The following is a 24,432-nucleotide window of genomic DNA, read 5'->3' as shown; positions in this document are numbered from 1 at the left end:
TCACAACCACGTGTACCTCCACTTACAGTTCATCTTGTGCAACAAGTAGCCAGGTTTTCACAGTGGGGTACTATTTGCAAACCACGACAATCATCACAAGAGAATGAGAAACACTTGGTGGAATCTGGAGAGTTTCTGAAGACACCAACTACTACAGAATGTCCTTTGCTTGTTTGTTTTGTGCCTTCTCTAATGTTATCTTACTGGGACGACCTTTCTTTTGTGAGCATATAAAATCTGGCAAGATTATGGTATGTTCTCTATGGGTTAATAAACAAAAGCACCAAAGAGCGTACCATACTCAACAATTCATCTGACTGGGGGCAAAAATTCTCTCTGAGTCTAGATTCTGAATCAGTGATTTTTATTAGCCCTACATGTCTCAGTCAGCTCCCTCCTGCACAGTCCTGACTGGGGTGCAGTTCACTTACAGGGCAAAGGGGTGCTGCAAATATTCCACAGAAATACCTGCGTTTTCTGACTGAGGCCAGGCATTGAGTATGGAGATCATATTATGTACTCCAGGCCATAGGCTGTGCAATGTATGTGGCCTGGGCCTCCACTTAACACTGCCTAGTACTATCTCTGGCCAGGCTCAGATACCTTAATAAAGAGAGGTTTGCAAAAGAAAGGAAGTGATAATAATCATAAGGTGTTCGGAATTCACTAAGAGGAATAGTTTGTCAGGAGAGGCACCACTAAGCACTCTTAACGTGAAACTGAACAGCAGAGATCCTGAAGAAATTCTATCAAGGAGGTTGTCAGGGGGTGCAGACATGCTACATACTAACCATGGTGCAAGAACATGAATGAGGGACATGGAAACCCTGAAGAGCTGTTTTTACCATGGCCAAGGATTTAGGGTGAACCTAGAACACGGCCTTGGCAGCAAAAGGAGGAAATGGAATAATGCATTTTACAAATTACGGAGGGAATATGGGTCTGCAACATACACATCAGAGGGTTAAGACCCAAGGCGAAACTATCTGCTATTGAGGTCAGGAAGTTATTATAATGACTTAGATGAGCTAATTAAAGTGAAAACAGTTGTTAATAAACACGCATTACAATTTTAGCACCAATTATCTTCTCTGGAAAAGACTTTGCCTTCTTTCTTTTAATTAAGAGTAATGCCCCCAGTGTCTAGAGCCTCTGCATTCAATCATCCATCCATTCATTCATTCCTCGGCCTTCCTCTCTCTATGCTTGGTCTTAAACACTCATAGGTACTTCTCCATTCTCCATAGAAATGCACAGTGTGTGTGTGTGTGTGTGTGTGTGTGTGTGTGTGGCGGGGGCCATTCTTCTAGGTATCACCCAGGCCTGATGAGACTAAAACAGCAGAATGCTTTATTATATCTCACCAGAAATGAGCCATTATTTATTTAGAAAAAAAAAACTGCTCTGACTAGAAAGTAGCTCAGTTCAGAAGATGACAGCAGTTCAAGATGCCAAATTTTAAAGCTAAAATCCACCGCATTAAAAAGCAATCTACAAAATAACCAGTGGAAGCAATTTACAAAATATCATGGCATTAAGAGGTGCATTGTGTGTGTGTGTGTGTGTGTGTGTGTGTGTGTGTAAATCTGCCTGCCCATGTTCATGCAGGTGTGTGCTCATGAGTATGAGCATAGGAACAGAGGTCAGAGGTCAAAGGTTAGCCTATGGTGTCTGTCTCTATTGCTCTACACCACACATTTTGAGACAAGGTCTCTCATGGAACTTGGCTCACTGGCCAGGGAGCTCTGGGGATCCACCTGTCTCCACTCCTCCAGGACTAGGGTTACAGGAGCATGTGCACACCAGCACACTCTGTTTTCACATAGGCGCTAGGGGTCCAGTCTCATGGCTTCATGCTTACACAGCAGGCATTGAACCCAATGACCTATCTCCTTGGCCCTGCATTTGATTTTATTAATAATCAAAAGGTCAAACCTAAAAGTCAGACGGGTCTGCTGTCTTCTTGCTCCTGAGTACTACAGGGGACATGGATATGTGCCCCCCCCCAAGGAGGTATCATGACAACATGATACAGTCAAAGTAGAGAGAGTATGAGGGAATAGATTTAGTGGAGCCAATAATCAAAATCATTTCAACAAGAAAGCAAGAGTCTGGCCCTACTTCTACTTTATTACATAAACATGGGAAAGGACCTGGTCTCTGAAAATTCGCTTATGTCAAACCCCCTCCCCCAAATTCTTAACAACTCTGAAAATCAAAACCTGCTAAATTATTCAAGGTTCATTGGCATTGTTAGTTAAAAGGTAGCAAGAATCAAATTGCCACACACAAGTCCTTCTTTTAAATTATTTCATTTGGTATCACAGGAAAAAGAAAGAAAAAGAACGACTCTGGTAGACCTGCCTGGTACCTTAAACTGTGCTTTTTAAGAATAAGGTAGAAAGAAACTAAAGCTTGATTAGCGAGGGGTACGTGTGTGATAATGAATTGTCTCTTGTCCCATCATTACAAGGCTCCTCCCTCTTTCCAGGCCAGGGTGTCACAGTGCCCTGTGTAGGCCAGTGAGTACAGGAAGCTACATTCCACAGATGGCAGGGACTGCAACCAGCCTAGAGAGCCAGCCCACTCTGCACTACAGAACTGTCCTCACATTCCAGCTGTGAGGAGGAAAATGATTTGCATTATTAATCTGTAGCTGCATACTGCAAAAGTAGTGCTTGGAAATACACAGGGGTGGGGGGACTTACATTGAGAGGAGATTTTAGACACAGGCAGGCATTGTGAAAGGAATACAAAATACTTGGCTGAAGGAACAATCACTAAAATAGTGCCCAGAGGAGTAGGTCCAGGCAAAGCCTAACCTCAGGGTACTTATGATTTTGTGTGGGAATTTAACTGTCTGTGGAGAACCAACACATTCAACAATAAGAGAAAAATATGTTACAGCAACATCTCTTAAAATTTAACACACTACAATCTATTTCTGTCGAGCCTTCTGGGAAGTTTTCTAGAACTAGGTATAGTGTAAGCTAAGTGCCTGCATCAGTATGTTCCTTTTTTTGATTTGGAATCATGTTACGTGGCTGCTTAGTTTCAGACACTACAAAACCTTAAAAGAGCTAAAATTCAAACAAACAACTTGAAGACCTAAGACTAACCCCTGAACCAACCTGTCCTTTCCCTCACTGTATGGTGGAAAGACCATATTTTCTCCTTTACTTGAGCTCTATTGTGACCAAGTGACAAGTCTCAGCCTGAACGGTACAGTGAGCAATTAACACTTGAGATAATTTGGGGGTGAGGAAAAGACGGGCTTCTGGGCAAGTGCAGTTATAAAATGGGGGAGCCTGCTTCCCAAGTGACCCAGCCCACTTCCTTGTGCCCTCTTACATCATTCCTCCCTAAGCGTATCTGATGATGCTCTCCCCAGTGCTTGCTCATGCTAACTGTGGTCTCACTAGCCCAAGCTCCACTTCATCAGCCCACCTCTGCCTACCACCATCCTCCCACAGTACAGCCTCCAGGTTGTGGGCAGTATGGAATGGGGAAAGCACTGGTCCTCTATTAAACTTACTGCCAAATAAAGTTTTGGCTCATGAAAAAAAATCAAGCTAAACCTACAATTTGCCAGTAACTAGTCAGGTCTTCATACGAACCCTTTCAGCTTTCACACTAGATTTATAAGAAAAGTAAAGAAGTTTGACAGCAATCTGTAAGTACCTACCCACTAACTTTTGCTGAAAAAAATATTTCGACAACTATTTTATGCAAGATAAGCTGGGTCGTAGTACTAAATCACGAAAAATTATCTATTAGAGGGAGCATGTGTAAGCAGAGGCTGGGAGAGTAAAACTGCAATGGAAACCGAGGTATTCGGCCCTGCCTGGGAATATCCGGTAAGATGCTTGGAAGAGTCTGGATGGCTAGGATGAGCATCTGTTTGTAGTGGGGCTGTAGAGGTTGTGGCCTTGGACAGAGCTCAGCGGATGAGGGCATGCAGATAAAAGCAAGAGGGGGGCGGGGAACTGGATATTGAGCAGTATGTAAAAGACTGGTTCTCCATCTTCCTAATCCTGTGACCCTGTAATACAGTTCCTTATGCTGTGGTGACCCCAACCATGAAATTATTTTCATTGCTACTTCATAATTGTAAATTTGCTACTGTTATAAATCATAATGTAAATATCTGATATGAAGGATATCCAACATGTAACCCCCAAAGGTTGAGAACCCCTGTTCTAAAACTACATTGTAGAACTAGGGTTCGTAAGTAGTGAGTCAGTCATCCTGGGCTTTTAAACCACGCTCACGCTTCAAGCAGATTCCTGCACACACAGGGTCGGAGAAAAGAAGCCCAGGAAAGATGAGACAATTACAATGATTCTATAAAATTTCAAGGAAGAAATCGTGTTTAGAGATTGTGGTGGTTTAAATGGGAATGGCCCTCATAGGCTCATATGTTTGAATGCTTTCTCGACAGCTGATGGAACTGTTTAGGAAATGGAGAGTGTGGCTTTGTTGGAGGGGGTGGATCACTAGGGATGAGCTCTGAGGTGTGAAAAGAAGCCTATGTCTTCCCAGTGAGCCACGCCTGTCTCTCTGCCTCATGCTTGGGGAGAAGATGTAAGCTCTCAGCTTCGGCCTCAGCACCAAGCCTGACTGCCTGCGACCATGCTCCCTACCATGACGTCAGGTCATGGACTCCAACCTTTTGGAACCATGAGCACCAAATTCATTGCTTTCTTTTATAAGCTACCTTGGTTGTGGTGTCTTTTCACAGTAGTAGAAAAATAACTAAGGCAGAGCTCAAACCACGGTGACAGAATTGAGAACTTTGTACCCCAAAGAAGAGTACATAAGTGAGAGGGGCTCCCTAATAAAGTCGCAAGCTTCTCCAACCAAGAGTGACTGGGGAGATTCTGATAGTGCTAAGACACTTACAAAGGAAAGCAAACAAAGTAAGTCTGATAGAAAAGAACATGAATTTAATTTTGGAAGTGTTACATCTGAGTTACCCATGAGGCATCTAGGGGAGCAAGTCCAACATGTCATTGGAAACAAAGGTCTGAGACAACAGTAGAGGAATCTGCTCCAATGGTATACTTTTGGCCAAACAGAAAGGAAATGCACTCTAGAAACTCATAGGAGGTACTAAAAATCCAGAAGACTAAAGGCAAGGGGAAAAAGAAGTCATTACAGGATCTTAAGGAAACACCAGTTCCTGGATTTCTTCAAAAGGAAGGGGCAAGGTTTTAAACGGAGTACACCAAATCAACAGTACCTCCATGGTGGCCCACACCTGCCATCCCAGCACTCAGCGGCTGATACAGGAAGATAGCTACAACCACGTCAAAGCCATCTAGACTCCGGAGTTAGAACCTGCCTCAAGGCAAACAAAACAAAGTATATGTACACTGGAACAGAATGGAAAGGAATCACCTGGGCCTAGCTCCTATAAAGTCATGAGTTCAAGAGACTCACTCAGTGGGGACAGAAGCCCACTTACTGAGTTGATGGCCCTTCAGTACAGTCAGGAAAAAGAGAGGGAGGAGCCTTTGGTGGGGAAAGCCTGTCTGAAGCACAAGATATAAGTTTTTAGTAAGAGTCAACAGGAAAAAAAGGAGATGAGAGGGCTAGAAAGAATATAAACAGATCCATTTTAATGGGGATGGGAAAACTGGTGGCTTCAGAGGGTAGGAACACCATGGGGAGGCAACTCAGAAAAAATATTTGTACAGTGCCTATGTGAAGGTCCAACAGATAAAGGATTGCCAGGGAAAAGTTGCCCAATCCCCAAAGAGAGATTGCGCCTACTCTCATGACAGTACTAAGAGCTGCCCAACTAAGTCGACGTACCTGTCTTTTAATGCCAAGAGACACGCAACAGACTCACTATCTAAAAACTCCAATTCTATTCCACCATGAACCTGAAAACATCAGCTCCTTTTGCCTCCATCATAAAACCTATCCTAGGCTACTCTCTACTTCCCTTCTTTTTTCCTGCATCTTTCCTCTGCTTTCTATATCCAAAAAAGTACAATACAAAAATATATTATATATAAACAGTTCTTCCTATGTGAAGGTTTCCTGACCAATCAAGCTGGAGAAAAAGTATAATCCAAAAAACTAGAAAACTAAACTCATTTTTATGGAACACCTACATTTATCCAGGTGTTCTGTCTGTTCCTTGCAAATGTGTGGAAAGAGCTGAGTTTCTGAGAAGTTGTCTGACCTGCTCAGTCTCCTCATGACCTAATGATGATTGTACAAGACGGAGCTCGATTCCAGCGGAAAATATCATCCCATACCTTATGTTCCTCGTACTCTTCACATGACCCGCAAGTTAGAAACAGTAGTCCACAACTTTGAACTGAAACACTTCAATTGAAGCACTAAGCAAAATTTAATTCCCAGCATATATAAAATATTGTATGTACTCATAGTCAAAACTTGGGAAGAGTGGAGATTCAATATAATTCATATTTTGCAAAAATCTGCAACATCTAGCCTAATGTCGTGCACAAAGTAGACGCTCAGTGAGTAACCACCAGGTGAAAATTTCACTTATGGCCTGCTTAGAAATTCCTGAATTTGTTAATGATACTCAGTGTGGAATGATAGATATTCCCAAACTCCCAAAGGGAAATGGCTGCTTCTACTCCTCATTTTGAGCTCAACCAAATCGAGAACCTCGTTGTCGAGAATGTAATGTAATGTTTACTTCTGAACTTGATAGTCAGTGGGAATCGATATTATTTGTACCTGATAAAGTAGGCAATCCAGGTAGATGAAGAAACCCTAGCTCTCCTAGATGGCTCAGGACTCATGGGATAGCTCTAAATTATCTTTCTTTTAGCAAATTAACTATTTCAAGCAATCAGGCCAACTGAGTAGTAAAGGTCTGGCTTGGTTCCAGCTGCTCTCCAGACCAACTTTTGATGAGTAGGTTACACGTAAGTACCCAGAATGAAACCTGTAAAAATTGGTAGATGAGGGCTAGGCACGCTTCTGGTTTTTTCTGAATAATTTGAGAAGAAACATTTCCCTTATCCGATCCTCCTTTAGTCTCAATTCTGTCCCAATTTTGAACATTTAGAGATTTCACTGAGCATGTCTCCAAATGAGTAAGAAGAAAAAGAGAAATGTTTCTGAAGCTAATTTATTAAGAAAAAAAGTCCTTTGATTTTTGACTGGCACAGATCTAATTCTTAAATTACTTAAAAGCTTTACCTACATGTCATGTTTTAACTACTGTTAACTATTCTTTTCAGGACATTCCTACTCATTTTTTTGTGAATAGAAAGCGTGTTTTTAGTTTGTTGCCTATTATCTAGTACCACAGTTTAGAATTATTCATCAGTGTTATTAAACAATATTATCTTCTCCCATTAAAAAATCTTGACTGACAGAATCAAATGAGGTTATAAAAAGGAATGGGTATGAACTTTTAAAGAATGGGTTATGATTTTAAATATCAAAGGGAGTTTCCTTTTTCTTTGACTGTGAGAACCTAAAAACGTTTGTCTGTCCATGAAAATAGGAAAGAAAAATATTATGTGATTTTAAAACTATTAAAAAGTGTTATGTATACTCCCAAACCTAAGATTTAAAAACATAAAGTGAAAGGTTAGGCAAATATGGGCGCCAGTGATGCCAGCAGGTACCAAGCACCATTAAGATGCTGAGCCATCTTCTCAGTTAGTGCAAACTGATTTTGATTAGTTTTGTGGCACCCCTGTGTTGACTTCCATTATGAGATCTACCAAATACGTTGTGGAATGAGCAACTAGAAATTTGTATGACCGAAACAATTGCTTAAGTGAAAACAGACATTGCTGTATTTGACAGAGTTTCTTCGTGCAATTTAATTATTTACTCATTTCTGTCCTTGCCACAGAGAAGGAACTCAAGGTGGCTGACTTAAGGTCACACAACATACAGCTCCAAGGTTCATATAATGTCAAGCCACATGCAAATGTCAACACACACACACCAAAGTACACACTCTTGAAAAAAAGAAAGTAGGAAATTAAACTGTAAACCCCTTCCTTCTAAACAAGAAAATTCTGGCTAATGAAATTTTAAATACTTCAAAAATTTCCACCAGAAAATTTACAGGACTTGCTCTGGGATTCAACATTTCTTTAATGTGCTACCACCAGCCAAGGGAGCTTCCCACTAAACTACAGCCTTCCTAAACTCCAAATTGGAGCAGAGGCCAATTTCAACTTCCAGATTGCTGCTTTCTCTTGATACCCTCCCATTCTGGTAGTAAGCAGGGGATTCAGTTTGGGAAATCAGCCCAAGGAATATAGATACGAAATAACAGCAAATCCAGGCTAAATCCAAAAGACTACAATCCAATGATGCATCTCCTTCAAGTTGTGGAGGTGTTTGGAAATACAATCAAACCTGAGCCCAAGTCCCTCAGCCCCTGTCACTTCTAGCCCACCAGAGCTGCTGACATGGTTAGAAGACACTTGGACTCCTAGAAACAAGTGAGGATAAATATGTAACCTCAGACTTGGTTACAATCAAGAGGAAGATACACCATTAAGATAAGGAGATGGTCAGGTGCTTTCAATGAAAGCCACCAGGCCATGCTGTCAGGCCCCTTGTGATTACACAGCACCTTAGCTGGGAAAAGAACATTCAACTACTCATTACTTAAAAAAAAAATCACAACAAAACCTGAAGTTACAAGCAGGTGGAGGAACTTCCATAAAGACTATTTGAATACATTTTATAAATTACGAGTACCAAGAAATTATTTCAATACTTTACAAATGACAAACACTAAATGTCACTTCTCCAAAGATATGTTTTTGTTTGCTTGTGATGAAACACTAATCCCAAATGAAAGCATGAATTTGAAAATAAAGACCCATTTTATCTGTCAAGGTCCAGAGTCCAGTATTAGGGGCATCGGGGTTAGCAAGATGGGGACGGAAGAAGGCGAGGGGAGAAAGAACAAAGTGTGAGGACATGTGAAAACAGTATAAGGAAACCGATTAGCTGCATGTTCACTTTTAAAAAATTAAATAGATAAAAATACTGCCTATTATTAAAAAAAAGAAATTCAGAACCCGTAAAGAAGTAGTGCCCGTGTCAGACAGCCAAGCAGGGTGGGGTAGTGTGCAGACAGACACATGGGTGTGCTGGGTGGGAGACCACCCCATGTCAATGGTTAGGAACAGATTCCACGAGCTGCTATGCCTCTAAAGGCTGGGATTTTTGCCACCTCTTCCCAAGCTGTTGGTGAACGCACACAGCAGCAGACAGGGCAATCACTATGAGTTCCACATCTCTTGGGAGAAACCCTACAGCACTGCAAAGGTGTTTTGCAGAAGCTGACCTTCTCATGGAAGCCAGCAGGAGCTCAGTCTCCCACTTGTGACACTAGTCTGAATTTTCCCATAGATGGACTGTGCCTCCTGAGACACTGAATCTCTATATGAAGATTTCAGGAGCACGGTCTCCCCACTTGTGAGGCTAGTCTGAATTTTCCATAAATGGATTGTGGCTCCTGAGACACTGAATCAGGTCAGCCAAGGCCAGAACTGAGAGATAAAGATAGTGTCCTGGGAGAAGTCTCCTGAGCTCCCAATGCCTGGGTTGCTGAGACAGTTTGTGCCAACTGACTATAAGACGAGAACAGGTCTCTTGTATTTAAAATTGAAAAATATTATCTTCCCAATGCCTAGTTTATTTCAAAATATTGTAGGACACATTTTGCTTTTATGAAAAAACTTTAATACCTAAGGAGAGGCTATCTCAAAATAAAACAAAAAATTCTTTAATAAGCTCCATATCATGATGTACAAAAAGCATGTTAAGTGATGGAAGTTCCCGAATGGTCAAAGAAAATTCCAATTTTATCTTAAATTAACTAACATCTTAATTTTTGGCAGTTATTAAAAAACATTTCCCCCAAAGAAACTTGAAACTTGGAGGAACTGGTGTATTCTAGTTGGCTTATGTCTGCTTTTTTTTTATTTAAAAAAAAAATTAAGAGACTCTACATGGTACGTAGCAGAAGAAAAATGTAACCAACCTTCTTGACAAATACTGAAAACTCAATCCTGCCGTAACATAAGCACACAAAGGTCACCTGCCCAGCTCTGCCCAGCTCCAGCAGACAGCATTCAGGTGAGCCTCTGTACTTGCTCAGAAATGCGATTCACACATGGCTACATCATTAATTCCAATCAAGTCGCCCTTCAGAAGTGAACAGCAGCCCAGCCTTCGTTTAGTCTGGCTTTTAAGACCTTTCTCAAAGTGTTTTCCTCCTTTTTTTTTTTTTTTTTTTTTAAATGTGTAGAGGCTTTTAAAAGCTTATATTTTAATTTAAATATTTTATGCTCTGCTCTCAGATTGCAGCACTAGCAAATTTATCAAGAAAAATCAATTCAGTATCAATTTTAAGTTGTCCTGAATTAGGACTTTTCATCATTGGCGTATAGAATATGTATTGAATGAATACTTTTACCTTTGGAGTATATAATGTGCATTGGATTAGTGTTTTCATCGCAGAGTATATAATATTTTGCCAAACAATATAATTTTAAGGAGAATAGTCTGTACAGAATCACTTAATACATATGTAGAAAAATAATTTTCCTATGAAAAACATGGATATGTTTAAAAAATTTATTTCATTTTGATTTTGTATTTTTCCTGGGATATTGATTGCTACATGTCTCTAAAACAATTTTAGGATTGAATTAGTCTCCTTTTGTGATCTGGGGATTTTTAAGGTACAGCAATGTTTCATAAGCCAGGCATATGAAGCAACTGAAAATGGGAACGACCTCAGATTCTGACGTTTTACACTGTGTGGTCTGTTTCAGTAAAATGGCAGATGACATTTTTTAGAGAGACACAGGGCAAGTGTGGCTCTTTGGGGTTTATTGTGTTTTGCTTTTGTTTTTGGTAAGAATATTTTTAGAACATTCTCTTTAAAAAAAATCACAGATACAATTAATATTCTTCTAATAACAGAAATTTTAAATTCTTCATTATGTTAATTTCATATTATTTTCTCATGAGAAGGAAAACACTGCTCTAAATCAAAAGTAAAATGCTGTATGTTCAGAATGTGGAGAACAAAACCCCCAGGACAGCTAAAATGCATATGCCCATTCTCAGGTCTGGCACCATCCATTTCTGTCTAAAGAAGGCCATCCACACCTTCAACTGAAGATGGTGAATTAAAAGCCCTGCAAAAGCCCCTTTATAAAACATAACTACTCACCAGTACCATTCTTAAAACAGAATGCGTAAACTATAAGAGTAGAGAAATTGTTACCAGGTTTTCTGTTTTGTTTTGGGGTTTTGTTTTTGGTTTTGTCCACTAATAATATGATTAAAAGGTTTTTAGGTTTTCAAATGCCTTAAAGACATACAACTAAACATGTGTTTGAATCAGCTTTTAAAGACACCCACGAAGATGAAAACCTCTGTGCTCAGGTGAACACTGAGGGCTGCCATAGGAAGAAGCTTGCTCCCAGGGCAGAGGCCTACACACAATCACATCTTGTCCCGAGCCTGCGGCCTGCCAGAACAGAACAGGCAGCTGACCAATTATGGGTGTTGATCTATACAGGGCTCCTTTGTTCTCCACCGGTGTCAGGGTGCACACGTCCGGGGACACATATTTACCTGGAGGATTCTTGGCAGGATCATTGTGGCTTGGACTTCCTGATTGTCCAGAATCTGAAAAGAAATCACAGAATATGTTTTCTTTTTAATTTGTTTTGAAAGAATTTCACAATACTAAGAAGGGCTTAAAAAAAATTTTTAAGGTACAACAATGAGGTGAAGTGTTTAAATAAAGCATACTTTCCCAAGCCTTTTCATAGCAACATTTTAGTCATCAAACTAGATAGATGCCTATACATATTTCTTCGTCAAAGGGAACAATTACTCATCTATAATGCTTCGGGGTGAAGAAAGGTTTCCTGCTATGAGGTCTGGCTGCAAAGCCACTGAAACCATTTGAAGGTTAGGCAAATATCAAGGCCGGAGAGCAGAAATTTGAAATAAAGCAGATATTGTCCCTTAAAAGACACAATCTAAATGTAATTAAGAACACTTTTAACAACCTGAAAACATGCTTTTCGTCAGAGAGTAAAATACACAGAAACAAGAGCCTTCTCTTCCAGGCTTTCTCACGAATGTTCACGTATCCTCTCCAGTAATCCCCCAACCTACTGGATCCCGGCCCAGTTCTGTCTGCATCCCATAATAGCAATCGATTTGCAAACACCAGGAAAAGCATAAATTACTAGGTGGAAAACCAACATGGCTTTGTGGAGAGCAAATTGTTGGATCAATTTAATCTCCATCTGCGAGATACAGACAGATTCGTAGATAAGGAGGAAGAGGCCGCCACAGTCGTTTGGAGCAGCCCAGTCCACGCCATTCCTCACCAACACCACAGAATGGGGCTCAGAGGACTGGCCCTGCCCGCCAGGACGCCCGTCCTAACCAATCGACGCTGCAGTGCTTGGCTCACTCCTCTGCCTCCATGGACCCTCTGCATTTATTTGCGTCACCTGCTCTGGGTTCACACACACTTACCAGCGGGAAGCGGCTTTGAAATCTTTTATGGGTTCTAGCCCTTGGGTTTTGTCTCCACAGCTACACTGCACTAGTAAGGAAGGGGCAGGTAGCCTGTCTCCCTCTTTGTCTTCCCGGGGCTGCTCCTGGAGTCAACATACGAGGCTTGCAGTATATGCCCGAGAAATGGATGGCTCAAACACAGCAGCCGCCTTTGCTTGCCTACAGAAAGGCAATTTTGAGCACAATAGTGAATTTCAACAAAATGTGGTACTGGAAGTGTCTCCAACTGCCAAAACCCCACAAATCTCTTCCTTAAAACCTTGCCCTTATACTTGAGGCACCGAAGGGATTGAATTAAGCAGAAAATCAGACTGCTTTTTGCTTTTATCAAGGTTATTTGGTTTTGCCAGGTAAGACAGTAACACTGCAATTGTTCTTCACCCTATTGGTGTATTCCTGTAGAAAACTCGGTTATTTATGTCTGCCCTTTGCCTCCTGCTCACTAGGTCAGGGTTAACAGGGAAGAAGAACGTAATCCCTCCATCCCATTTCCTTGAGTTTTTTTTTTTTTCTTTTACTCTAGAGTATAGTTCATGAAATCTTAGCAGACTTGTTTTTGTGATTCCCACAGTGTCCTTCACCTTGCTCCTGACTTCCCAAAATGGAGGGAAAGAAACTGGAAGAACGACCTGACCGCACTGGCTAACATCTCCTGCTGCCGGAGGCCAGGACCCTTCTCCAGGACCCTCGTCCATTACTGCTTTCTAGAACTGAGGCAAGGCTGGGTGACCTGTAACTTAACAGAAGGATCTTTTTCTTTGTTCCTTTCAAAGAGAATGCAGCCCCCGCCACTTTTAAGCCTCGAGTATAACCGTTACAGTAAAATGTTAAACTGTTTCATTTTGTTACAGCCTCTGCTGTTTCTGCTTTGAGTTTCTCTGGTGTCTAGTGCTTAGGTTGCCTGGCACTTACTTCACCTTTTCAGGGAAGTCTAGCCTGTTGAGATCCCTACTTACAGGGTCAGACTCGTGGACCAGACCCTCCACAGTCTTTCTCTTTGTCCCTGGAGCTACTTCACATGTACAAAACTCTAAGACAAGCACATCCAGAAACAGCAAGGCAGAACGCTGCCACAATCATGAGCCGGCAAGTGGCACAGCAGCCCCACTCCAGGAGCTGGGGACTTTAAACCTAAACCTTATCATGTTTGGCTACAGTGACTGCAAGATGGCACCATCACCTCCCTCACCTCCCCTGCTAAACTTGTGTGTCCAGTAGAATAAAGAGCAGTGTCTCTCCCTGAGAATCTGCTCACTTGCCATAGCTCAGCCCTCATTTGGACAATGTCCCACATCTCCCTGGGGCAGCCTTTCTCAACCTGCCCCTCCCCTTCTTATGTGTGTTAAAAGTTACATTCTCTTCTCATCCCCAACAACTGCAGACCAATGTCTTCAAGGAAAAAAAAAACTATTCACTTAAAAACAAACACACATTCACTAAGAACACCTTAAGAGTTTGGGGGAAAGCTAAATAACTTTGTCAAACATTTGCTATCTATGAACTGGTGTTTACTGGCCCCCACCCCCAGAAACAGGTTTTCCTTCATACTACAAAACCTGTACCTTCTCATGAAGCAAAATATCAAATACTGTGACTGTGTTCCCAAAACACAGATGAGGGCCCCAGAAAAGGCAAGCAACACATGTACTTCTCACACTATGAATTCTAGCACTGCAATCTCCTCTGATGTCACCTTAGATCAGTCACTTAATTCCAACTGCTGGAGAAGGAAGTAACCAGGGAGCCACAGTTGGCAGAGAACCCAAGAATGAACTGTTATTGTGGCTGACTTCAGAGAAGGAATTTTTCAGACCACATCTAAAAGCCCCGCAAATCACCACCCAGGTCAAATTACTCCAGACTCAAAGGTTTCATTAACCATTTCCATCACTCTGTTCAAACCCCTTCTCTGCTGTATGTGTGTGTGGGGGGGGGGGGGGGCTACTAAATGCTGACTCTGTCCCTCTCTAGGGTGATCCTGTAAAAAAATTGGTTAGAATCTTGCACCTTAGACACGAAAACTGCAATAATATGGTCTACTTTGGAATCTCCACAAAGACTGAATCATACCAAGCACACAGCAAGCACAGAGTCCTGGCTCTAGTACATCTTTACACCATCAATTCACAAGAGATATTATTAACAACATAGGCACATTAAAATGCTTACGATTTTTAATGGGCTAACTCTCGGGAAGGAAGAGAGAAAAGGAAGAATCAAAACTCTGTCCACAGTGGTGCAGTACCTAGGAATAGCTATGCTGGGTCTGTGCACCCAGCCCCAGAGCACACATGTCAATATCTCAGTCCCAGGCCCCTGCCAAGGTGCCACAGCCCTATCCCGAGCTCTCCAGAGATAGCATGCTCAAGATGGAGATACAAGCAGCTGATGCAATCGCCTTCCTGGAGGCTGAAGCCTTTAAGGGAGGAGGCTGGCAGGAACAGGGTTAGGAGCTGCCCAGCACACTATGTTTTGAGTCCAGGAAAATTCTGACACTACAAAGAAGAAAGCAGGTGGACCTGGAAGGTACCCAACAGTCTTCCCGCCTTCTCCCCATCCTTGCTTTCTAGTCCTTTATCTGAATCTGTATTGTTTACATTTCTTTTTCTTCTAGCTTGACTCAACATAATTGAGTTGCATTACTTTAAAAGGCAAACTTGACTTTGTATTGCTTCCTTCTGAAATCTCCAGGCCTGTTCACAATGGATCTCACACTGCAGCTTCAAGAACCCTTCTGCCTCTGCCTCCCTGGTGGCTGAGATTACAAGTGTGTCCAACCCAGCCAGCCCTCTCTACTCACAAGTATAAATCTACACATATTAGTTATTCTTTTGGGAAGAAGGACACTGAATGATGAGCTCTCTACATTGTGACTGTCACCATGGCCACTCCTGTCCCTTGGGTTAAGGACTCACACCCCGGCATGACCTACAGAGCCATGCCCTAGTGTTTTTACCCCTCTCTGGAAGGCAGCCTGTCTAGTCTTGCTCTTCTAACCTGACTTCACCTAAAGAGCTGATCCGCTCTGACAGAGGACCCGAGAACACTGCACTAAAGGGCTTGTGCACAGTGCCTGCCTGTGTGCACCCTGTTCAGACGCCTTGCTTCTTACTGTGTGATGCAACCTTGGGTTCGCACAAAGCCAAGTGATCCTACAGCAGATTAAATGTTTCTGGGAACCTGACCTGACCTTCCCCAACTTCCCTCCTCCCTGTCATTTATCAGCACATCCCAAGTCATTTTCAGAATTCAGAAAAATCAAAACAAAAGCATGTTTTTGATACCTATTGAAATATATTGTTACTATCAGCTGAGTTTTATTCCCTTCAGGGTGTGCTAAAGGAAGGTGGTGCTAAGTCAAATTTACTGTCCATTCCCCCCCACTAAATAACAAAACTGTTTTTTAAGGTAATCTGGTGAAAGTTCAATAAAAGTTTGTCAAATATATATATTTGATGTGTGTGTGTGTGGGGGGGTGATAGTAAATAATGGCCTGTGAAATGGCTATCACCAAGTAGTAACCTTCTGGCATGACTAACTGCTACTCTCTGAGGTGGGCAGATCAAAACTGAGTTGTTGAGGAGCATAGCGATTAAATGACAATCAGTCAGAATCCTAGAGTGCCTTCGTATCAGAAGCTCACAGTGTTTGGCACACAGTAAGGCTTTGCATACTTTTATTCAGTTTATAATGACCTATAAATATTCATATTCATTTTTGCATCCATTTATTTAGTGTGTGCACGTGAGCTCAAATGACACGGCACACGTGTGGAGGTGAGAGGCTATCTCTCGTAGAGTCAGGTGTTCCCCTTCCACCTTTTACATGCGTTCTGGGGACTGAACTTAGGTCCCCAGGTACTTTTATCCACTGAGCTATCTTGCTGACCCTAGATATTATGTGTTTCTTTGTTTGTTTAAAATAATATCTATTATATTTTTTTCTTGAGGCTCAGAAGTGACCCAATGTGCTAGGAATGCACAGATTGAAAGCTTGGAGATGGAGGAATGGGAAAGGCAGATGGGGAACATCAGGTCACAGTTACAGAAGGAAAAGGCAGGGCTCCTAGAGCGATGGTGACAGACCACTTGAAAAGCAGGAAGGAAGAACTGTGAATGTTTTCACCGTAAAGAAATGCAAACTAGGAAAGACATGTCAAAACTGATTTAAATGTTACAAAATGCATACATGTGGTAACATCGTCATGGTACACCCCCACAAATATGTAAAACTTTTACATTTGTACATATTTGTTTCAACATTAATTTCAACTAAAAAGTTAATACATCAAAGAGAAACCACCTCCATATCCCAGCCTACACCTCTGGCGGAAGCCTCCCATTCCACCAGAGGCCAGGCCAGCATCCTGAACCCCAGATTGGTGCCTAGCCCGGTTGTCATCAGAGTCTTCATACAGCAACTGATGGAAACAGATGTAGAGACCCACAGCCAAACATCAGGCCAAGCCTGGGGAGTCCAGCTGAAGAGAGGGACGAAGAAGTATAAGAGCCAGAGGGACAGGACATCACAAGAAAACCCATAGAATCAACTAACCTGGGCTCATCAGGGCTCACAGAGTCTGAACCAACAACCAGGGAGCCTGCATGGGACCGAGCTAGGCCCTCTGCATATATGTGCCAGCTGTGTGGCCTGGTCTACTTGTGGGGCTCCTAACAGCAGGACTAGGGGCGATCTTTGACTTGTTTGTGGCTTTTGGGACCCTACTCCTCATACTGGGCTGCATTGCCCAGCCTTAACACAAGGGGAGGTACTTAGACTTACTGCAACTTGATACGTCATGTTTTGTTGATATTCATGGGAGGCCTGCCCTTTTCTGAACAGAAACAGCAGAGAAAGTGGATGGAGGGTAGAGGGGAGGGGAGAAAGGGACTAGGTGAAGAGGAAGGAGGGGAAACTGCAGTCAGGATATAAAATAAATTAATTAATTTTAAAAAACACTTGATTCTTCTTAGGGAAGGGGACCAAAGTCACATCATAAAAATCATCAGATGGAGGTGATTCTTGGAACAGTGTAATAAGAATAGACTGATCAGCCAACATACATGTAGTACATGAGTTACTCTGCTTCCAAGTGATCTTTATAAAACTCAAAACTGATTAAGCTAAAACCTTTGCATTCCACATAGCCACAAAAGAGTTCCAAAGGTTTTAATATGCATCAAGGCAGCTTGGTTTGACCTCTGCCAATGCCTGGCTGTGTACCTTAGCTCATGCCCACCTACATTTGCTGGGTGAGGCTTGGCCTATCAGGTCCTCCTTTCTTCATTCTGACCGCCTCATGATCAATCATCTTTTGGGGGTGTCTCATCGATGTCTGACCGATTTATTACCTTCCATCTCAAGGTTTGGACAAACACCTGCAATGCTTAGTTAAATCCAATGCACAGAGAACAGCTGCTACATGAAGTACAGAGATGCACAGCATGCCACTCCATGCAGAGGATCACCCAAGGAGGAGGGAAGGGGAACAGAGGAGCCATTCCCACAACACAGGTCCGGGCTAAGGTAGGGTTTCCCTACTTCTGGATTGGACATTTGGCTATAGGGGCAGAAAGGAGGGTCACATGAACACTTTCATCAGGAATCGATTATTGGTTCTCACCAACACAGGGAAGAGTAGTTCAGTTGGGGTCCAGAAGCAAGAAGGGGGTGAAGGAATGTCTGGACCTGCAGCCTCTAAAGGCCTTCTATTCCAAGCAATCTTCCAGGACTTCATTTTATCCCCAGACTTGAGCGCCGGCAAATGAATTGTCCTTGGGTGTGGTGTCATGTGTTGGTAAACCTCTACTCTAGATGGAGATAAGACATACAACCTGCCTGCACTACAGAACAAGGTCCAGGCCAGCCTGGGATGCACATTGAGACCCATGGATATCCATGCGGGCAAACACTCATATACATAAAATACAAATAAATAAATATTTTTTAAAAAAATTGAAAAGAATGAAAAGGAAGAAGGCAGGGACTGAATTTGAGAAGGACAACTTCAATTTATGGTCATTTGGGCACAAATAAGGGACTGAGTAAGATAAATTATAGGCACTCTTCCGGCTCTAAAATTATATGATTCTATAACAATATAGCTTTTATATTGAGGGATATCAGAAGAGCAAATGAAACCCAAACTTTAACCTGTCGACCTACAGATAGCCTCCTGCTAGAACTAAAATTAGTCATCGCATGATAGAGGTCCCTTTGTCCGAGTCCTTTGCCTTAGGCAGGTGAAAAATAAAAAAGCTAGTTCATTGTCAGTTAAAGAATGCCAGGAGACTTCTAGGGACTGAGAACAGTTCCCTCTCCTTAAAGTATCCTACATTATTAATACACCAACAGAGCATGCTTTAACAAACTAAATATATAACGTAACAAAAGAAAGCATTGTAGCCGGGCAGTGGTGGCGCACACCTTTAATCCCAGCACTCGGGAGGCAGAGCCAGGCAGATCTTTGTGAGTTCAAGGCCACCTGGTCTGCAGAGCGAGATCCAGGACAAGCACCAAAACTACACGGAGAAACCCTGTCTGGAAAAACCAAAAAAAAAAAAAAAAAGGAAGCATTGTGGGGGAAACTGAAAATGTGAAGAAAGAAGAAACTTCAAGAAAGGGACGTAAACACATATTTAAAAACAAGGCAACGAAGAGATAAAACCATGCCTGTTTTTCAGGACAAGAAGAAGAGAACAATCCTCAGAAAACTCCCCTGCCCATCTTGCTCCACACCCCAGCTCTGTGATGACCCCAGAAGACTGACCCCCAGGCTGACAGTAAGCTGGCCTTACACAATTGCAGTCTCCATGACACAGCATGGGCCAGGAATCTTCTGCCCTCCAGCACGGTTAAAACACCACTCAGTTTTAGAGGAGGGCTGCTTTGTTAGTGGAGGGGGCACAAAACTATAACTTTATGGTATTTTCTTTCCCTCCTATTAAATGTTTATTAAAGTAATGCAAAGATACATGGACAAACTGAGTGCTTTCCTGCTTCTAAAAAGCTCATGAATGTGAGTTGGGGAGTGGAATCTCACCTTTCTTTCATGCCCCCCTTTCAGGTCTCCCTTTAGGCTTTGGTCTCTCTATCCCATTCCCCACAACTGGCCCCCACCCTGTCTCTTCCCAGAGACACATTCTGTTTGCCTCTCCAGTAATTCTATTACCCAACTTTCTTATAAAGAACTACTTTTTTGCTTAACAGGGAGATTAGACTCAAAGCCTCATATCCCAAGGATTAGAAGGATTTGTTTGAGCCCTAGACTGAAATTTGTCCACATGGAATTAGCCAAAATCTCAGAGTGCTGAAAGTTAAGTGAGCAACATCACAGGAACACTGAAGAACAAAACAGAGGTGCCCTCCGCAAAGGCCAGGCACAGGGATAGGGCTGTAGCCCAGCAAGGCCGGCAGCACAAGACTTCAAAGCAAAGGCCAGGGAAGTCCATCCCCATCCCTGCGCTATGCTCAAGCTCATCACTGACTGCTGATGCAGAGAGAGACTTGAGTAAGCCACGGGTCCCACCAGGATCACCTGGGCTTCTGCCTTCAAGGCCTTTAATGTACAGAATGCAAAGATGCCATTCGGGTCACTGTCAAGATTGCTGACTTTCTACAGTGTGTTTTCAATTAAGTAAATAAAATGTGGTAATTAAATCAAGATTGCATAATATGTTTTTGATTTGTAATCTCATTTAAATTAATTAACTGACTCAATCCTTGTTTAGTTTTTAAACTGGCCTAGTTATGGAAAGAGTCCCCGGGAGCAAATCCAGCTTTCTATCTTTAAAAACAAGGCCGAGCAATCTGGCATACTTAAAAACCAAGTTGAACGCACCAGCCTAATGTAAACACAGAGGCAAGAGTACTAGTGTGGAGAAGGAGGAGCTCGATGGCATGATGGTGACTGAAAAAAATAGTTCTCACACTGGAGAGAAATAAACTAAAACATGATTTATTCAAAACATTTCTTTCTCAATTTTATGAAGATTGCATGTTTGTTGGAAGCAAAACACTTCCAGCTGTATTTTAAGTTTCTGAAGAGACTTGTACAATTTATAATCTTTCATAAATGCTGCCTGTATCTCAATACTCCACGAACACGCCACTGTGTACTTCAAGGAACAATTCACCAGGGTAGCTTGCCACAGAAATCAGACGGAGTCCTCTCCAGAAACCTGGCCAGATCCAGGGAGGGCTGAGATGGCTCTACTCACTTCCACCTGGGAGACAGTTTGGATTTCAGCGACAGTGTATAATCCATTCTTCCCCTCTTGGTAGCCAGGAAGCTTACATTTTGAGAAAGGCGTGTGGAGCAAACTGAAAATGAAAAGTAGAATGCCCCGAGACTCAAAGGCAAAATCACGGAGGAGAATTGAAAACTGAATGCAGAACTTCAGTAGAAAGCAAGTCAACATTTATGTCCTTGGTCTGAAATTCTCTGTTAAGAAGAGAGTGTGGAAAAATAAATGCTACTTTCCCTGGAGTACCCGTCAGCATTTGTCCCCCGCCTGGCAGAGGCTCACATGCCTGCTTTATGTCCCCAGTTTTTCCTGCATGATTCTAAATCTTACACATCACACTCGGCCTGCAACTGTCCCTGCGTGTGCTACGTCATTCCTTGTATTTTCCCCAGACTTAATATCATTCATCCAGGTTAAAGCCAAACCAACACAGGGCTTTCTAATGCCTCACCAGTTATCTTTGTTCCCTGGGCAGGACATGTTCCCCCACACTGGCCCGAGTCTGGACTCCTACCTTCCTCAGCCATTTGGACTCTGACCCTAAGCAAACCACTGCAAGCCAGAATCAGCTTTCATCTTGCCCACTAACTTAAAACTTGATAAAAAAGTCGGCAATGATTCACGCCTGTAATCCTAGTACTTGGGAGGCTGAGGCAGGAGGATGGTTGAGAGTTTGAGGTCACTTGGATCACATAGTGAGTTCAAGGTCAACCTGAGATACAAAGTGAGACCTTATCTCAAGAACAAAAAGGCCAAACTAAGGAAAACAATACTGGCTAAGAAAGACATAAGGCTCAGTCTGGACTGCTTCTAAAAGGGATTGGAAAAGCGGCGGCGGCGGCGGCAGCGTGGCAGGACACTTCCTGACACAATGAGAAAGGCTACAACATTCCTAAACATGTACATTAAGTTTTAGTTACTATCTGCGCCCCCCGCCCCCCCATAAAACTGCACATGATAAGTCTTCCTGTTTTCCCTCCAGAGTCCTGCCAATCATGGTAATGAAGGACGGGGTCAGTGTCCATCCATCCTGCCACATTTTAAATGCGTGGGATCAAGAGCCATCTTAGTTTTATTTGCAACTGAACACAGTTCTTGGCACACAGTAGGTGCTCAATCATATCTTCTGAATGAACAGCTACAATCCTCTTGGAAGCAAGATGATAGCTGGTAATGCTTGAACATTTGGGAATACTAATTATAGAGTCAGTAATAATCATAATTTGGGGCTGTTTTGCTACCTACATATATTTCCCTTTTAAGTGTCTGCAACTTCTCTACAAGTACATATAGCAGTTAGCTCACTCAATGATTCCAAATTCCTAGTCCACCTTTTTCAGTGCTTATTATAGGCATATTCTCTAGACAATTCTTTACTTGAATAAAAATGTCTCCTTGGGGTAAGCCTAGAAATCAGAAAGGCCTGGTGACCCAGGCATTAATCCCAGTACAGAGACAGAGACAAGCAGATCTCGGAGCAGGAAGCCAGCCAGGACTATACTGTGAAACCCTGTCTTTCAAAGCAAGATTTTGCCAAGTCATTAAAATGTTTATGTTTAAATCATTATATGAGCTTATAGGAAAAAATGATGGGCTTACATATCATATATTAGGTATGTGTGGTTAATTACCTATCTTTGTTTATTATTAAATCATAGAACTTGGAATCGTTGATCAGATGGGATATATATCTATATATATATAGATAGATAGATAGATAGATAGATAGATAGATAGATAGATAGATAGATAGATATCCCAGCAACAATGACGTGAACAGTAGAGTAGGGTGAGAAGAACAGATTTCTACAGAAGGTGAAGGAGGTTCTGTCCATCCATCACCTCTTTCTGTTTCTGACACACCTTTATCATAACAACAGAGGAAGGAACCAGAAAAGTCCCTTGTGACCAGGAACCCCAGTGACTGTGGCAGATAACGGCTGAAATGTTCCAACAGTTCCTTGAGAAGTGGTTCAAAGAACTTCTGTCCCTTGTTTTCGGGGCAGAACCTAATTTACCAGGAAAGCAACTTGGATAACATATCATGGAACTAACATTTTTTAAAAGTAAAAAACACAGAAAGAAAGGAGAAAATAAACTCCTCTTGTAAATCAAGGTTACATGAAAGGAATGTCACTAAATTATATTGATAATAAAAAAAAGCTACCTTAAATTTTCCTTCATTTTTAAAGGAATATCAAGATTATTCTAGTCAAAGGAATGTTTGAAAGAACTGTAAAATGTTTACAATCTAAAGTTACAATGTAAGTTTACAATCTACTTCATAAAACATGAAGATTTATTATAATTATGAGATAACAATATTTCAAACTATTATTTTAAGAAGTGGTTTCAAATATAGATAACTCTGAGAATGGTAAATTGCCTTTTTATAAGCCCACTGTGAATCTACACATGGTTGCTCAGGAGATGAAAAAAAAAAAAACTATGAGGAAAGGAATGCCCACTATCGCAGCCATTTTAAAAAAGAGAGACCAAGAGAACCCGTATGAATGCAAGGAACTGTGAAATGCTCAGAATCCCTCCCATTTTATCTTTAATTGAGACTCAAATTGCCTCCTCATAATTCAACTCTATAAGCTAAATCCAAAAATATGAAAAGAAAATAAGTATCTGCAAAATTTCCATCCATATGTCTTAACCCTGAAGATATCAGACTTTTGTACGTCAATGACTTCCAGATGTGACAAAGTTTAACCCAGAATAACTTTCAGCTCTTTTAGGACAGACTTACCTTCCATATTTATAAAACAATCGTGGCTAGTGTTCTTACTTCTCCAAACTGATTATCATGCTACCCTTTCAAAACTGGCACTGCCTTCCAACCAAAAGAAGAAGGGGGAGGAGGAGGAGGAGGAGGAGGAGGAGGAGGAGGAGGAGGAGGAGGAGAGCATATCCAACCCACAGAAAAGTCATAAAAGAACCCAGAAAACCACATTGTTATTTGAGAGTTACAGATAGCGCGGACTAGCAGCGCAGCAAACTGTGGTCCCTTGCAGACTCTTGGTCCCTCCTCCTAATGATCTCAAACTCTTTGTTTCAGCTCTGACAACAAAAAATTGCAGCCCGTCGCAGGTTGGTTCTTGTTTCAAAGAGATTTAGGTTCTGGACCCAGTTAGAGAAAACTGAATTCTTTTTGAAAAGATTAAAATTTGAATATTAATCAACAAGATCACCCGCAGAGAATTTTTTAAAGGGACTATTTGATCCTGTATCAGGTAGAATAAAAACACTAAGTGATCCAATTCCAACAAAGAAAATAAGTGTGAGAGCTTCCTGCTTTCCTCAGATTGTTTTTCTTCTAGAGTACCCCCCCCCCCCCCCCCCCCCCGCACCCCAAAGAGAATCACCAAGGAATGGCAGCTGATCACCAGACCCCGCCCATCCATCCTCCCTCCCTTTCTGAGTACTGCCTTGCCCAGTTCTCTTACTTGACTTTAGATAGGTCCACCAGCTGGGAGCAATAGCAGGACTAAAGGAAAGCGGAAAGCTTCGTGTTTCCAGCGTGGTTCTCTGTATGCCTCCATATGAAGTGGTTTGCTTTTCTTTTGCAGGTTCAAGCTACCGCTGGGCAAGTTCC

At 42.0% G+C, this 24,432-nt stretch overlaps 1 protein-coding gene across 10 annotated transcripts in view; it reads right to left on the bottom strand.

Annotated features, from left to right (window-relative positions):
- The window catches only part of Nfib (nuclear factor I B), a 418,189-nt gene that overhangs the window by 82,443 nt on the left and 311,314 nt on the right, over positions 1–24,432 (bottom strand). For all 10 annotated transcript variants that reach the window (XM_052718299.1, XM_052718300.1, XM_052718304.1 and 7 more), the window contains exon 3: positions 11,623–11,676. In XM_052718299.1, coding sequence (XP_052574259.1) covers positions 11,623–11,676 — 54 coding nt within the window. The remainder of the gene's footprint in view (positions 1–11,622; positions 11,677–24,432) is intronic.

Source organism: Peromyscus californicus, unplaced genomic scaffold, assembly GCF_007827085.1.
Source record: "Peromyscus californicus insignis strain IS unplaced genomic scaffold, ASM782708v3 Scaffold_5__1_contigs__length_169319896, whole genome shotgun sequence".
Classification (NCBI taxonomy): domain Eukaryota; kingdom Metazoa; phylum Chordata; class Mammalia; order Rodentia; family Cricetidae; genus Peromyscus; species Peromyscus californicus.
Note: the sequence above shows the minus strand (reverse complement) of the source record. Positions and strands in the feature narration are given on the sequence as shown.